This window comes from Pan troglodytes, chromosome 1, assembly GCF_028858775.2.
Source record: "Pan troglodytes isolate AG18354 chromosome 1, NHGRI_mPanTro3-v2.0_pri, whole genome shotgun sequence".
Classification (NCBI taxonomy): domain Eukaryota; kingdom Metazoa; phylum Chordata; class Mammalia; order Primates; family Hominidae; genus Pan; species Pan troglodytes.
Genome location: NC_072398.2, coordinates 17,624,949 through 17,641,833, shown reverse-complemented (window position 1 = coordinate 17,641,833; position 16,885 = coordinate 17,624,949). Strand labels below are relative to the sequence as shown.

Sequence of the window (16,885 nt, the reverse complement as noted above, 5' to 3'; positions counted from 1 at the left end):
TGCTGATGATAAATCAGTTCTTTCCGGCTCTGTGAACTAAGGGGATTGTTCTGCCTGCTCACTTTGGGCAATTCTTTTTCCAGCCTTAGGTAGCTTCCTCACATGCCTGCACTGATCAGTACTCAACTGAAGACTTGAGGAGGTTGCTTCTATAAATCTCTGAAGCTCTCTGTTTATACAGCTTTCTCCTCATTGTTACTCTGCTCTGCAAATTTTAGCTGTCTCGATCCCCCAAAACTCCCAACTCCTTTTCTACTCAGGCTGACTCCCAGGCTCCACCTAAGTTTCCTGTCTCTGTACTGTCACTTGGAAGCTTTCCAGGCAATAAGATGGGGCAGTCAGAGGGTATATGTTGTTCTCCTCCCTTTCCCCAGGGATCACTGCTCCATGCTGCCTGTAGTCCAGTGTCTGTAACCATTGTTTTCTGTATTTATTTTTTCTTTTTAGTTGTTTAAGGAGGGAGGATAAATCCAGTCCACATTACTCTGCCCTTACTGAAAGCAGACATCTATCCATATATCATATTTTTATGAACAAAATTTTTCTTAGTTATAGTAAACATATAATTTTTGTATACTTTTTTCACTTAACAGTGTGTTAATAGCATTTTCATGTTCTCCATACTATGAATAGTTTTGAGTAGTTTTGAGTTAGAAGTATATGAATGCATACAATATTTAGCCCTATGTTGATAATTAGGTTATTTTAGTTTTTCACTATTAAAGCATCTGATGTTCTAAAAGTTCCCAATATCTTCATCATAGTGCTCCTGATATGGAAGATATATTGACTGAATCAGAAATTAAATTGGATGGTGTCAGACAAAAGATATTCCAGGTAGCCCAAGAGCTATCAGGGGAAGATATGCATCAGTTCCATCGAGCCATTACTACAGGTAAGTCTAGGTTTGTTTCAGGGTAATATATATTTTAAATGGTGTGCTACATGATTAACATGTGAGTTGCATGAATTTTAAGTGACACCTGATGAAATAATAATACTGGCTTTTAAAGAACTGCAACTTTGTAGTAATATAGAAGTAATCCAAAGTCAAGTTGGCTTTATGTTTTTTTTTTTAACAGTGTAGTGATGGTCATTGATTGATTTTAATAAAGTATTTGAGAACACAGATTTAATAGGATGAACTTTATTCTTGAGTATGTAGGATGTGTTCAGACAGGGCACATCTCCGTGGTGGCTCACGCCTGTAATCCCAGCACTTTGGGAGGCTGAGGCAGGTGGATCACCAGGTCGGGAGTTCGAGACCAGCCTGGCCAAGATGGTGAAACCCTGACTCAACTAAAAAATACAAAACTTAGCCAGGTACGGTGGCAGGCACCTGTAATCCCAGCTACTCCGGAGACTGAGGCAGGAGAATCACTTGAACCCGGGAGGTGGAGGTTGCAGTGAGCTGAGATCGCACCACTGCACTCCAGCCTGGGCGTCAGCACAAGACTCCGTCTCAAAAAAAAAAAAAAAAAAAATTTGAGGGTATACTGGATCTTGGTGGTTATCATTATTTTCAAATAAATTGAATAAATGTATAAAGTGCTTGGTTCTTTCCTCTTCTTTTTCTAATGTGGGTTCATTGATAGGACAGATACTAGATAATTCAGATACAGGTTCAGTATCCCTTATCCAAAATGCTTGGGAACAGAAGTGTTTCAGATTTTGAGTGTTGAAATATTCACAGTTTACTGCTTGAGCATCTCTAATCCAGAAACCTGAAATGCTCCAATGAGCATTTCTTTTAAGCATGACCTTTGAGCATCGTGTCAGCACTCAAAACGTTTTGGATTTTGGACCATTTCGGATTTAGGATTTTTGGATTAGGAATGCTCAATATCAGTACCCTAAGATTTGCAGGAAGACTGGGAAATGAGTTTATTTGGTATCTGCTTAATACGAATACCCAGTTTTAGCCTAAACGTTTATAATTTCAGCACTTGTTTTTTCAGAAATGTTGATATGTCTTCTAATATGGGTAAGAGAAAGTACCAGCATACATTAGTTAAAACTGAGGGTGCATTGTTGGAAACTGAAGTGTAAAACAGTTCTGTGAGGAGTCATTATAACATATTACCAAATGAAATACAGTCTGCCATCATAATTTATTAATATCAGGGGTTTGTTTGATTTTTTAATAATAGCACACACAATAAAGATGACTTCATGAATTTAGTTTGCTGTAAAGTGGCACAACCTGTAAAGTGTGACAGATTTGGCTGGAGTGGGAGAGAGGATCAGAAGTACTGGTGGGAAGAAGGGTGAAGTAAAAGGTAAATCAAGCTTGGCAGAAAACATGAGAATATCTTCATAGTAGTAGCTGTGACCATACTACAGATAGATTCATAGCAGGAAAATATTTCAGACAGAGTAGTCCTGCTATACATAAGTTAGGTATGCGTGTGTAATCTTGAGGGCTACTGGGTGGTAGTGTTGGTGGTGGTGGGGGACCAAGTTAGGTCTCTTAGTTTCTGGAAAGTGCTTGAACTGAAGCAGCAGTACAGTCTAAATGTCTGTATTAAACAGAAATCCAATTCTACAGCTTTTCCTAAGTATCCTATTAACCTGAATGACTAAAGGCAAGAGTTTGAATAACTTCCATAATCTTTATCATTTTTTCTATCACATCATCATGTAGTATGCCTATCTTGCAAAAATTTATGACAGTTAATAAATGTAATAAAAGCTGATCACAGTAGTTCTCACTTTGGACTTCAGTCTGCTTAAAACTTGTATTTTAGTAAAAATTCACATATTTTCCCCACAATGTTGGTGCCTCATGTGTGAAAAAGTTTTTCATGTTTAAACTTCTCAATTCCTTATTAGTGCATGATTAGGCTCTACTAATTGTGACAACATCAAGTTCCCCAAATATCTGTGGGACATATGGGACATTTCAGATTTGCTGTATTTGGCCCAGTAGTTCTATTTTGTATGTCCTCATGCATCAGTGAAGTATAAAGATAAAGAGTTTAAATAAGGGCCAAGACCATTCAGATAATGATACCAAAAGCAACCTAGAAAGCTGTACATTGTCTTACAGAACAGAGAAATGGAGAGAAAAAGGTGAAAGGGAAATATTCAGTAGAGTATTTCCTAATGCAGGAAGGAAGTGCTGTACTCTTGGAAAGATAGGACATTAAGAAAATGGGAATGATAGATCTTCAGATTTTCCTACTTCACTGTATCATTGAGGATTATTATAAGCACAGTGGTCTCTTTTAGGCCTTCGTTTATGATTTGTAAGTTTCCTTTGAAGATAACTTACTCATGGATTAAAATAATGAAGAATTTTCTGTATCTTTTCTGTAAAAAGTCTTTAAAATGAGGTTCTTTGAATTGAAGCAATAAAGATGTTTTTTCTTAAAGTTAAGGAATAAAGCAGTCAAGTAAAGAGGTGTCTAGGACCGAAAATTTTGCTGAAAGATATTTTATTTGATAAAATAAGGTTATTTATAATTGGATTAGCATTAACAATATGATGCTTATGAATAGCTTGCTGCTTGTAATTGTTAAATGCTTGTTTTGGTATTACTCCAAATAGTTGTTCTTTTGACTTGAAGATAAAACAATTCTGGCAATGAACTAAAGGAGTTCTGTGCTTTTCCTCATTAAGAATAGTGCTAATGGCACGCAGAGCATTTCCCTAAGGGATACTTGTGTGAGCTCAAACATTGAGTATCCTAATAATTGAACAACAACAAAACGTCAGGTCTGTTTTCTACACATTTCTTATCAGAGTAGATTACAGATTGTCCCAAGGGATGGTTAAACAAATGAACAAATAATTAGCTGCTTGAAATAAGTCACTTAAAAAAAAATTTGTGTCCTGTCATTTTTTTTTTTTCCCTCTTGTTGAAAAATTAACAGTTTGGGGGAAATGTCCTCCATTTCAAAGAAAAAATACGTGTTTTTTTCTTTAGTTTATATCACTGATAATGATAAGAATTGTCATTTTTTGAGACATTTCAGTACACAAAACTAAGTTTATATCCTAATTAATATTTTAATTCTTTTATCCAAGAATGTGAATGATGGGTAAAGTGGATGTTTTGGGCCAGTTAAGATATGTTTTTAGCCATTATTCTTTATATTCACAATCTCATAGGTTTTTGCAATACCTCTAAATCATAGATATTTTTACCACTTCACAGGCGGGGAGATTGAGGCTCACAAGTTATGCTCAGGGTCATAAGCTAGCACGTGGTACCATTGGTTTCTTCCCACATGGATTTCATTTACCTCTTAACTTTACAACCTAACTCCTAGGAAAGGCTTTATTTTGCTTACCCCAAATACTGAGGTTTTCCTCATAAACCCAGCACACACTGTGGCCCTTTTTTCATAGCACTTCTCAACTTCTAATGTGTAATCTCTTTATATATTATATTTCTTCATTATCTCTCTTTCCCTTACTAGAATGTAGACTCTATAGATCTCTACAAAGATTTCATTCCTGTTTTTCACTTTATATATCCCAGACACCTAATAAGTCTCCATAAATACAAATGTTGAAAAGAATGAAGAACAAAACTAATTTTAAAAGGCTTTTTGTTGTTGTTCAGCCATATGCTTTATCTGATGATTTGCTTTCACGAGTTTATATTTTACTGTTTTTTGTTTCTTCCCAAAGAAAGCAAGTTTCCAGGAGCTATTTCTTAGACATACTAGCAGGAATAGGATCAATATTAATGTTTAGGGAAGTTCCAAAGCTACTATAGCAGTACAGAGAAATTCGATGTAGGTTCAGCATATTGGCAAAATTGTGAGTGCCCACTGGAAAAATGAACTATGATGTGAATCTCTGTAAGCTTTTGGAGTAACAGTAGGAAGAGTGTAGTGGATGGAATAATATAGCTAAAAATTGAATTTATCTGTTAATGAGTGAGATTAAGAGAGAAGTATCAGAGATGTTGGTTAGTTAAGGTAAAGCTAAGTGCAGAAACAGATTAATAAACTGTGACGTTGCAGTGACTTAACAAAATAGAAATCGTTATCTTTCTCTCTTGAAGACCAGGCTTTGTAGTGGTAGTTTGAGTGTGCTCTGCCCACTTAGTTATTCACAGATCCATGCTCTCTGGGGCTCTGCTGTTACCAGTACATGATTTCCAAGATGAGCCAGGGCGTCAACATAGAGCTGACAGATTGTGGAAAAGGGAGGAGTGGGGGATGGTACCTGAGGATTTTATGCACCAGCCCTGGAAGTGGCATGGAGCACTTCTGCCCACATTTTGTTGGCTAGTCACATGGCCACACCAGCCTTAAGGAAGAATGGGAAATACGGTCTCTGTGCGTGCCAAGGAAAGCAAAATATGTTTGATGAATAGTTAATTTTTCTCTGCCTGATATGGTAATTTGATGTTCTTTTGGTGTAATAGAAAATTCAAGTATATGTCTGTTGATTGATTTAACATTTTTTTCTGAATAGATTTTTCTTTTGTTTGAAAGCATTCATTTGTCTGTTTGAAAGTGATTTTATAACTGGTGAGAAGACTTTTAGTTCTACTACCTAATTTTGTAAATGAGGTGAGTGATAGTATTGGAATTGGAATCCGACTTGTTTCATCTACTCTGATAGACTTTCTGCTAGACTATTATCCATCTCTGATAGCTAGTATCTAGTGCTTTAAACTGTTTTATCTAAAGCCAAAGGCTTTTTCTTTTTTTTTTCTTTTTTTTTTGAGATGGAGTCTCACTCTGTCGCCCAGGCTGGAGTGCAGTGGCGTGATCTCGGCTCACTGCAAGCTCCGCCTCCTGGGTTCACGCCATTCTCCTGCCTCAGCTTCCCGAGTAGCTGGGACTACAGGCAAATGCCACCATGCCCAGCTAATTTTTGTATTTTTAGTAGAGGTGGGGTTTCACTATGTTGACCAGGCTGGTCTCAAACTCCTGACCTCAACTGATCCACCCACATTGGCCTCCCAAAGTGCTGGGATTACAGGCATGAGCCACCGTGCCCAGCCAATTTGCTGTTACTTCTTAGCAAACCAAAAAGTATTTGAGAATTGTAGTACATATTGACTTAGGATAACATTTTAGAAGAATAACAGCCCCTTTCAATTGTAAGCTAATAAAAGGGAAAAGAAATCCAAGGAACAAAAAACCATTGCTTTCTTTTTTTTTTTTTTTTTTTTTTTTGAGACAGTCTCACTTTGTCGCCCAGGCTGGAGTGCAGTGGCACGATCTTGGCTCACTGCAAGCTCCGCCTCCCAGGTTCATGCCATTCTCCTGCCTCAGCTTCCCGAGTAGCTGGGACTACAGGCGTCCGCTACCACGCCTGGCTAATTTTTTGTATTTTTAGTAGAGACAGGGTTTCACCATGTTAGCCAGGATGGTCTTGATCTCCGTGATCCGCCCGCCTTGGCCTCCCAAAGTGCTGGGATTACAGGCATGAGCCACTGCGCCTGGCCACCATTGCTTTCTTTAAAGACGTTATAAAATATTGTCTAACAAAAATTAATGGCAGTAATTCTTATTTTATTCTTCTCATAGTTTAATTTAGTAAACAGATACAAAGGGCCCTTATACCAGACACTGATACATTATTCTGTATAAACCCTACTATGTAAACAGATGCCTGCACTTTACAGATGAGAAAATTGGAGCACAGTAAAATGAGTAAACTTAACTCAGTTCACACTGCTCGCAAGAGACTTAGCTTTAGAACCTAGGACATCCTCCCTTCAAGTCTCTGCTTTCTGTTTTGCCATTATCATATTTTATTCAGTGGGAAGCTAGAGGCAGAGAGGTGAGGCAGTTGTAGTGGTCCTTCTTGGAGTGAAATGAATAGGGCCTCAAGTTTGGCGTTAGCAGTGGGAATAGAGAGGAATGGGCATGTTTTTAGAAGACAGTTTATTTTTAAAAAGCATAAAGGGAATAGTCTAGGGATGCCTTTAGGTTTCTGGTTTGGCCAACTGGATGAATAGGAATGATATTTGTTAAGAGGAGAAAACAGGAAGGTGGAATGGGTTTTGGAAAAATTAATTGGAAATCTTAGGACGTACAGGTTGCTGCCTAGGAGGCAATTTGATACATAGGTCTAGAGAACTCAGGATGCATCTGCAGTTACAGCCTTGGAGTCATGAGCTTATAAATTGTAGTTAATTTTAAAGACATGGATAAGATTGTCTAAGGAGAGTGTAGAGTGAGAATAAAACCAAAGGCTGGGAACCTTAACTAAAGGAAATACAATATAATATTTAAGGGAATAATATCCCTGAATAATCAAGACCTGAGGATGGGATCCAGAGCTTAAGCCTTGTATGACAGGACAGCTCCCTCTTCCCAGATGGGCAGTTACAGATGGGTAGTTACAGATGGGTATAGAGGTAGGGAATTGAGAAAATTCTTGCTCAGTCACTTCCATTTTCCTGTCATGTGCTGAGAAAAGGGGATGTGGTGGGGAAATGGTATGGAATTGATGGGAGACTGGAGATTTAAGAATGACTCTGATGGCTCACGCCTGTAATCCCAGCACTTTGGGAGGCTGAGGTGGGCGGATCACAAGGTCAGGAGTTCGAGACCAGCCTGACCAAAGTGAGGAAACCCCGTGTCTACTAAAAATACAAAAATTAGCTGGACATGGTGGCGTTCACCTGAGGCAGGAGAATTGCTTGAACCCAGGAGGCGGAGGTTGCAATGAGCCGAGATTGCACCACTGCACTCCAGCCTGGGAGACAGAGTGAGACTCCGTCCCCGCCCCCAGCCCAAAAATAAAAATAAAAGAATGAATGTGAGTGTAATGGGGATGGGAACTTAACCAGGAATATTTAATAGTTGCTGTTAATCATTTTTGAAAGTTTACCTGAGCAATAAATATAATCCTTTCTGTATAGCAATAGGAATGAATGAGGCAGAAAGTTAGATTAATTCATGGTTTGGGTCGTGCTCATTATTTGGCAGTAGGATGACAGTGGGAGAAGTAGGAAAAGATAAGCAGCCTGATGCATTATTGTGGCCATGTTTGTTGTTAAAATAGAAATACATCCTTCTTTGTTTGTTGGTAAGTAGTATATTGTCAACTGTGATGAGTAGTAAAATTAATAATACAAATTTCAGCACATGTGGTTTATCTCAGAAGCCAAAGGTGCACTGATTCCAAGATACTATATTAGTTTACTAGGCCTGTCATAATAAAATACCACAGACTGGGTGGCTTAAACAGAAATTTATTGTCTTGCAGTTCTGGAGGCCTCAAGTCTGAGATCGAGGTGTTGGCAAATTTGATGTCCCCTGAGGTCTCTTTCCATGACATGCAGATGGCTATCTTTTCCCTGGGTCTTCACATGGCCTTGTGCACACGTGCACACACATCCTGTTGTCTCTGTGTGTCCTAATATTTCCTTATGTCACCAGTCATATTCGATAAAAGTACACCTCAATGGACTAATTTTAACTTAATCCCCTCTTTAAAGACCTTGTCTGCAATTACTCACATTCTCAGGTACTAGAGGTTAGGGCTTCAACATATGATCAACATATTTGGGGCAGCCCAGTTCAGTCCATAACAGATACTTTTTGGTTTGTGCACTGCAGCTAGAGGATGAGCTACAAATGTTACTTTGGAGTGGAGGGACTGGGGAGTTGCTTTTAAGTCCAGGGGTGGGTGGGGGTGTTGTGTTGTGCAGCTGAGCTGTGGACTTCTTTTGTAAACCCCCAAAAAGAGGTGCCTTAAGGGGAGAAGCAAATAGTGTCTGATGACTCTACTGGGAACCAGGGATATAAACAGATATTTCATGCAGAGCATATTCTCTCAGGCTGCATTTATAATCTCAGGTAGGTTCAGGAAGCATTGCTTTATTTGAGGCATGGCCCCCTGGTGGAAAGAGAAGTGGCTGTCTCTGCACATAAGGGAAAGAGTCTGGGGGAAGGGAGCCTTATTGATAACCATCACAGGACAGCAGGCATCCCAGCAAGTGAGAACACAGATTTTCTTTCTTTTCTTCTTCCTTCCTTCCTTTTCCTCTTCTACTCCTTTCGTCCCCTATTGGTTGGAGGAGAGAGTATGATGAGAGAGGAACAGAGACTAAAGGAATGGTTGGGGGAATTGGAAGCTGACAATGGGGGCAAGCCTGTGTGAATCCCCTACATTGGCAGGAACCCAGTTGCCTGATAACTGTCATTTTAATGGAGGAGGTCATAGGAAGAGTTTGATGATACTTTGCATATCAAATCATGGCTCAGACAAGGGAAGTCAAAAGCCCTTTCCAACAGCATTTAAAAAATTAAGAAATGATTTGAGAATTATTGGAATGATTTGAGGAATAATTTGTTATATTTTATATCACTTGGTAAGCAGTTCTATAATAAATATAGTTTAGTGTATTAAGAAAATAAAAATATATTTAAAATTTGGGATTTATATTTATTTATATAGTACTTTATATTCCTGTTAAAATATCTTGAATATGACTCCAAGGGACAAGGTAGTTGAAAGTGCAGATGAGTTATTTAAGTGGCTATTATAAGGATTAAGCAAGATAGGAAGAGAATGTGGTCCTTTGGTATTAGGAAAGTCAGTTTTAGAAGATCCCCAGATTGGTCTTAACTTTTCTAGTCTGTGAGGTCTCCCTGTAAGAGGTAAGGCTTGCTCAGTGAGGTGAAGTAGAAAGAGATCGACTTTGCCATCAGACCTGGGCTTTTATGTTTTAATATTCCATATCTCTGTAACCTTGGAACAAAGTGTACAACCTATTTGAATTTCAGCTTTCTTTCCTTTAGCATGAGAACATTAATAGCTACCTCCTGGATTTTTTGGAAATTAAATACATTTATGGAAAGCATTTCTTATTTTGTTTGGCATATAACCATTAACAAATGTTCATTCCTGACCTTTCTTGAATTTAGCAAAATTAATCTATAATATTGTACTAAATTTTAACATTTATTTTCATTTTGGATAAAAACTCAGTGGTACCAATTTGCTCAATACTCGTTCTTCAGTGCTGATGTAAAAAACCCTGCCTAGGGCTGGAAGTGGTAGCTCATACCTGTAATCCCAGCACTTTGGGAGGTCATGGTGGGAGGATCACTTGAGACCAGTCTGTGCAACTTAGCAAAACCCTGTCTCTACAAAAAAAAAAAAAAAAAAGTAAATAAATAAAAATAAAAAAACTATTAGCTAGGCATAGTTGCTTGCTCCTGTAGTCCTAGTTACTGGGGAGGCTAAGGCTTGAGGATCACTTGAGCCAAGGAGTTTGAGGCTGCAGTGAGCCACGATTGTGCCACTGTACTCCAGCCTGTGTGACAGAGCAAGATCATGTCTCTTTTTAAAAAAAAGAAAGACCCATTCCGGGCGCGGTGGCTTACGCCTGTAATCCCAACACTTTGGGAGGCCAAGGTGGGTGAATCACCTGAGGTCGGGAGTTCGAGACCAGCCTAGACAACATGATGAAACCCCATCTACAAAAATTAGCTGGGTGCGGCAGCAGGCACTTACAATCCCAGCTACTCGGGAGGCTGAGGCAGGAGAGAGAATCACTTGAACCCAGGTGGCAGAGGTTGCAGTGAGCCAAGATCGTGCCACTGTACTCCATCCTGGGCAACAGAGCCAGATTGAGAAGAAAAACCAAAACAAACAAAAAAACCCTACTCAGACAAAATCCAAATTAGTGGAATTCTATTTAGAGTTTACTGTTGGTAGTATAAGCACACATACTTTACAAAGCTGAGGCATATAGATATATTTATTTTCAGTGTGCACTTCATGTATTTGAAAGTAGATTTTTAGCAGAGTGGCCTGTGAATCCAATATAAATCTGATTTCATTTTAACATTTCAGTGATTGATTTGGTGACGCTAACTTGTTTTAAAAATTCATGTACTCAGAGAAATAGTTACAAGTGCAGTTTTTAAAAATTGAGACATTGCATACCACATAATTAACCCTTTTAAATTGAATAATTCATTTGTTTTTACTGTTTTCACAAGGTTATGTACTTATCACTGTCTAATACCAGAACATTTCATCACGCTCAAAAGAAACCTCCTTCCTATTAGCGGTCATTCCCCATTCCCCCTTCTCCTAATACCAGGGTTAGCCCCTGGTCACCACTAATCTACTTTTGTCTCTATGGTAATTTGTCTATTCTGGATATCTCATATAAATTGAATCAAATCATATATGGCCTCTTGCGTCTGGTTTCTTTGAGCATGTTTTCAGAGCAGCTATGTCATAGCATGTATCTGTATTTCATTCCTTTTTAATAACTGAATTATAGTCTGTTTTATGGATATACTGTATTTTGTTAATCTGTTATCAGTTGGTGGACTTTTGGGTTGTTTATACTTTTTGGCCTTCGTGAATAATAACTGCTGTTAATATTTGCCTACAAGTCTTTGTGTGACTATATGCTCTCAGCTCTTTTGGGTGTATATACCTAGGAGCGGAATTGCCGAATCATATGTTAAACAATTTCTGAAAAAGCATTAAAAACCAAGAAACAAAGTTGAGTCATGTGAGGTTCAAATTTATAATGAAACCTCTGTCATATCTGTTCGCTTTTATATATAGTTTTTGATGGAGATTTGGACTGGATGTGTATTGCTTAAATATGAAAGGAATATGTAAAAATAATCAGAAGCCTTTAACTGGGTTTCCCTGTTATATGTTCTAATGGGAGAACAAGGAAAAAAATAACAATTTACATAAAAGCAACCTACAGACTTCTCTCTTACTGGCAGCTGATTCTGTAAATAATGCTAATTGGATTTCATCCAAGGCAAAGACAGAAGGGGAAGGCATTGTTTGATGGAATATGGCAGTACGTTGAAAATTTTCACCTTGGGGATTATTCACTGAAAATAGCGGATGTCCTTTTTATCAGGTTGAAACATAACTTGTTTAAACATCCTCTTACCTACATGTGACCAAAAATGCTTTTCAGTGTTTTGGGCCAGATGTCCTTGAACTTTCTCCACGTTATAGCATGAAACCTAATTTCTTTCTTTCTTTTCTTTTTTTTTTTTTTCTTTGAGATGGAGTTTTGCTCTTGTTGCCCAGGGTGGAGTGCAATGGCGAGATCTCGGCTCACCACAACCTCTGCCTCCCAGGTTCAAGCGATTCTCTTGCCTCAGCCTCCCAAGTAGCTGGGATTACAGGCATGTGCCACCACACCTGGCTAATTTTGTATTTTTAGTAGAGACGAGGTTTCTCCATGGTGGTCAGACTGGTCTCGAACGCCCAACCTCAGGTGATCCACCCACTTCGGCCTCCCAAAGTGCTGGGATGACAGGTGTGAGCCACCGTGCCTGGCCCATGAAACCTAATTTCTATGGAGCAAAAATGGCCACCTCATCTCTGAAGTAACTTTTGTTAACACATTTCAGGGACAACTTATATAATGACTAGATATACTTGAAAATTAAATATCTGACACTCACCCATATTTAATAGAGATTGACACCAAAGATAAATTTTGAGGACTCTTATTCCATATTCTCTCTTTTCCCTATTAAAAAATAAATCAGGACCTCAAATTCTGCCCTTCATCAGTTTGAACACTAATCTTGTTAGAAAGTATTTTAACTTAAGTACAACTAGATAGTTCTGAATAATTGAATACCAAATTTTAAAATATTTTTGTTTGTTGAGGCACTTAGTTTCATAGACCTTGGTGAGGAGAAACAGATTATTAGAAGGAATTTACGGGAAACAGTTGAGTCTCTTGTACATATGAGTTGCTATCTTTGGGAGAGGGCCAAGGAGCAAAGTCGTCTGGGCATTGTCCCCACCCTCAGAGTTCTAGGATGCAAAATAGGTGATCAGACAGCTGTTTGTAATCTAAAACTGACTGAAACATTTAATTGAAGTACAAGTTTTATATAGTGAGAATGAAGAGACGAGTGCCGCCTTGATTGGGGTGTATTAAAACATTTAAACTATTGTTGTAGGTAGAGAAAGATGTGAGAGAAGGCTTCATAGTCACAGAATGGCATGGAATCATGAAAGTATATAGTGTGTTTGGAAGACTACAGAATAAGGTTAAGCAAAACATGGAGAAAAGCTGAACCAGGAATTTAGTGTGGAAAAATGTTGAGAAAAATGGGTATGTTTTATATGGAGATGACTGTCAAGAAGCAGGTAAGGTGGGAAGGGTGTGAGCTTTTGAATTCTAGAAACTTTCACTATTTACTGTGTGACTTGGCTGAATTTCTTAACTTCTCTATGCCTCAATTTGTTCATTAAGGATAGTAATAGTCACATAAGGTTATAGTGAGCATTAAAAAGATGGATGTAAAGTTCCAGATCCATACTCTTAACATGTAGTAGACATTCAAGACTTAGTAAACTGTTATTTTATTTTTAAAAAGTTTGTTGAGGGCTTCTGGGTGATACCCCTAAATAATTGAAAGCACGACTTGAACAGGTATGAATAGTCATGTTTACAGCAGGATTACTTAGAAAAGCCAAAAGGTGGAAGTGACTCAATTGTCTTTCTATAGATGAGTGAATAAACAAAGTGTGGTATATGCATACAATAGAATATTATTCAGCCTTAAACAGGAAATTCTGACATATGTTACAACGTGGATGAAGCTTGAAGACATTATGGAAAGTGAAATAAGCCAATCACAAAGGGCAAATACTGTATTTGTTACTTACATGAGATACCCAGAGTAGTCAAAATCATAGAGACAAGAAAGTAGAATGGTGGTTGGCAGGAGCTGAGGGGAGGAGGGATGGGGAGTTAGATTAAGAAATGCTAGGTCCAGAGTTTCGTTTTGGAAAGATTAATACAAGAATTCTGTAGATGAATGGTAATAATGGTTGTACAACATTATGAATGTATTTAATATGCCAAACTGTACACTTAAAAATGGCTAAGCTGGTAAATGTTATGTTTGTTTTACCACAATTAAATGGAGAAAAAATAAAAATGAAAACTGCTAATTTTTTAAAAAATCAAACGAATTCTAACCACTTCAGCTCTTTAAGCAAGATGCCATAATTCATTTTGTTGGGAGTAAATATTGCTTACTGTATTGCAGTATTTGGCTTACAGAGATGATTGGAGTAAAAGCACATCTTAAGAGTTTGCTCCTGCTCAAGGAAAGACTGAAATTCCTGTTTTCCTAGGTCCTCTGTGATAATTAAGGATTTTGTCCCAGGGTAGATGTCCATTTGTAGAATAGAGTCCTTAAGGAGTTTTTGGACATGCAAGAGTAGAAATGGAGCTAAGTTGAGGGGAGGAACCAAAGAGCCTTGGATAATGAAAGATGAATAATTTTAAATTTCATAGTTGCACAATGGAAGAGGGGAAAGAAAAGCAATAGACAATCAAAAAGCAAAGTACTATTTTTAAAACTACTCCTGCTTCTGAATGAATGTTATTGAACAAAGATGACAATTACGGAGACAATTATATGGTAAAATATCATGCATTTGTCCATGGAAAAAAAAAGTTTGTTCACCTTCATTAGTTGTAAAAAGTCGTTTTGTCCGTGAGTCAATTCAAAACATGGAAAATGGTTTTAGTGAATTTATTTTTAAAAATAATTTGTAATTAGTAAAATCAACTAGGTACAACTAAATGCCAGGCCTGGGCCTCAGTTGTAAAAGTACTAGATGCCATGATCTTTATGGTACTTTTAAAATTTGGAATATTTTGAACTATTCTTCCACTGAAATATGAAAAAAAAAGTACTTGAATGAAACTAAACTATATGGCAGCCAAACAGAAATGCTATTTGTTTCTGCAACAAGGCACTGCTGAATGATACAGAATATTAGTAGTATGTTGTTGCTAAAGTGTTTGTGGTCTTATCAACAGCTACATATGAAATAATACTAAATTTAACAAATAGGATCGACAGTGTTACATTGGGCGAGATGGAGAGAATAACAGCCCCCTTTCCATGTAATGCTGCTTATCCTGTTTGTTGAATTTAATATTATTCAAGGCTCAGGAAAATATGTGTGTATTGCCTTCAACTGACATAGTTCTACTTTTTATACTGTCTCCCTACCTACCTATTGCCATGTATAAGACAGGCACCTTGCCAGTTGTGTTTGATTCTGACCATTTAAAGCAGTGCTATTTTTTGCTCAACATGCATACAGATATATGTTTATGTACCCATCTTGGAAATGCAAGCCTTTGTGAGTTATGACTTAACTATAGCGTGAATTGAGGCTGATAATGTAAGTGGGGGTGAAATTAAGCATGGTCTTATAAGCCACGTTAATGGTTTTGCCCTGTATTCTGAGCGCCATGGGAAGCTATTTGGGCTTTAAACTGGGGAATGATGTCGTTACATATTAAAAAGGCAGACAGTCTGCAGTGTGAGAATGGATGTGAAGAGGTCAAGAATAGATGGGAGACCAGGACATGCTTAGAATTGGCAAAACTTGAGAGAACCAGGTTTGGAAGGAAGGTAGTGAGTTCATTGTTGGAAGTGTTGATTTTGAGGTATCTTTGGTAAGGATGTCAGATACTCATTTGGATGTGAGTGCCTGTTGGCCAGAGATGTGAAGTTTAAGGGCAGCAAGGTTACTTGAAACCAAGTATAGATGAACTGGAGGGAACCTAGGACTGCTAGAGGCAGAGACTTAAGAAGACATGACTAGAGAGGTGGAAAAGTGGGAAATCAGGAGATGATGCTGTCAAAGGAACCAAAGGAAAACTTGTTTAAAGAGGGAAGTGGCACAAAATGCTGAATGCTGCTGAGATGAAGATGGAAAGAATGTCCATTAGTCTTATTTATTATGGTAATCTTAGCAAGAACTATTTTGTTTTAGAGATGTACCCAAGCTAGATTGAAGTAGGTTGAGAAGTGTGAGATGAAGTTATTGAGGAAATGATGTAGCCAGCTGCTTCAAGAAACTTAGCTCTGAGGAGGAGGAGACAGATGGAGCAATAGTTGAGAGGAAATATAGGGTTCATGGATAGGACAGATCTGAGTGTGTTTCAGTATTTCTGTAAGATTCAATATAGAACATAAAGTGGGAACACCTAGTACGTTAAAGGGAGAATTCATGTGAAGCTCCCAGCTAGTACTGAATCTTGATCCTGAACCTAATACAGTGACTAGCCACAGAAAATGGAACACCTTCTCTAGGTAATAGGGCTGAAGGAGAAGTAATACCATTATTTATTTTCCTAATTCCTTATTGTATTCATCAGGCTCCAAACAGGAAACAGAAATTAGATGGTAATATGAACAGGGAAAGTTAAATACAACATACAGACTTATTGACCATATAGGGGATTATAAGAGTAAAAGAGAACTCTAAAGAGTACTGGAATCTCAGATAGAGTGAGCAGCCACTACCCCTAGGGCGGAGGCAGAGCACCCAAGGAACTAAATTTGGCAGAACCCCACCCTCACCCTTCACAGGATGAGGTCCAGACCATGCTGGAGAGGGTGGGCATGTCCCATCGGCTGGCAGAGACGTTTGCTGAGCTGTTGTGCTGATGGACTCTCTGGGAAGCTGTCCATGGGGAAGTGCCATGGAAAGGAATTCCCTGCCCAAGGAGGTGGCTTACTGGGAAGCCATTCTCTGGAGTACAAAAGAAGCTGTCCCCAGGCAGGTGCTACATGCTGTTGGCCACCTTGAAGTGCTGGCTGCCCCACACTCAGGGCTGTGAAGAGGGGCACAGCAGAACCAGGCAGAGAGCTCTTTCCTTTACAGTTCTTTAAGCACCTAGCACCCTGTACTGACAAAGCTTAGTATATTGCCAGCTGGCATAGGAGACATACTTTAAGCATCCACCTCCTTTTTCTGAAATAATGGAACTAAGAGACAAAAATTGACAAGTGATACAGCTATTACTGGTCTTTTAACTTTAAAAAATTTTTTTTGCTGTAGTGACAGACATCCTTATATGTAAATCTTTGTGCATATCTTCTTGTTTAGCTCATAAGAGGCTAACCACAT

General features: G+C 38.3%; 1 protein-coding gene across 2 annotated transcripts in view; it reads left to right on the top strand.

Moving 5' to 3' along the window:
- Window positions 1-16,885, top strand: part of TSNAX (translin associated factor X) — a 37,839-nt gene that overhangs the window by 13,062 nt on the left and 7,892 nt on the right. For both annotated transcript variants that reach the window (XR_010149795.1, XM_514271.9), the window contains exon 4: window positions 765-895. Coding sequence is in view for 1 of the 2 variants with exons in the window: in XM_514271.9 (XP_514271.4) it covers window positions 765-895 (131 nt within the window). In the remaining variant the exon portion in view is untranslated. The remainder of the gene's footprint in view (window positions 1-764; window positions 896-16,885) is intronic.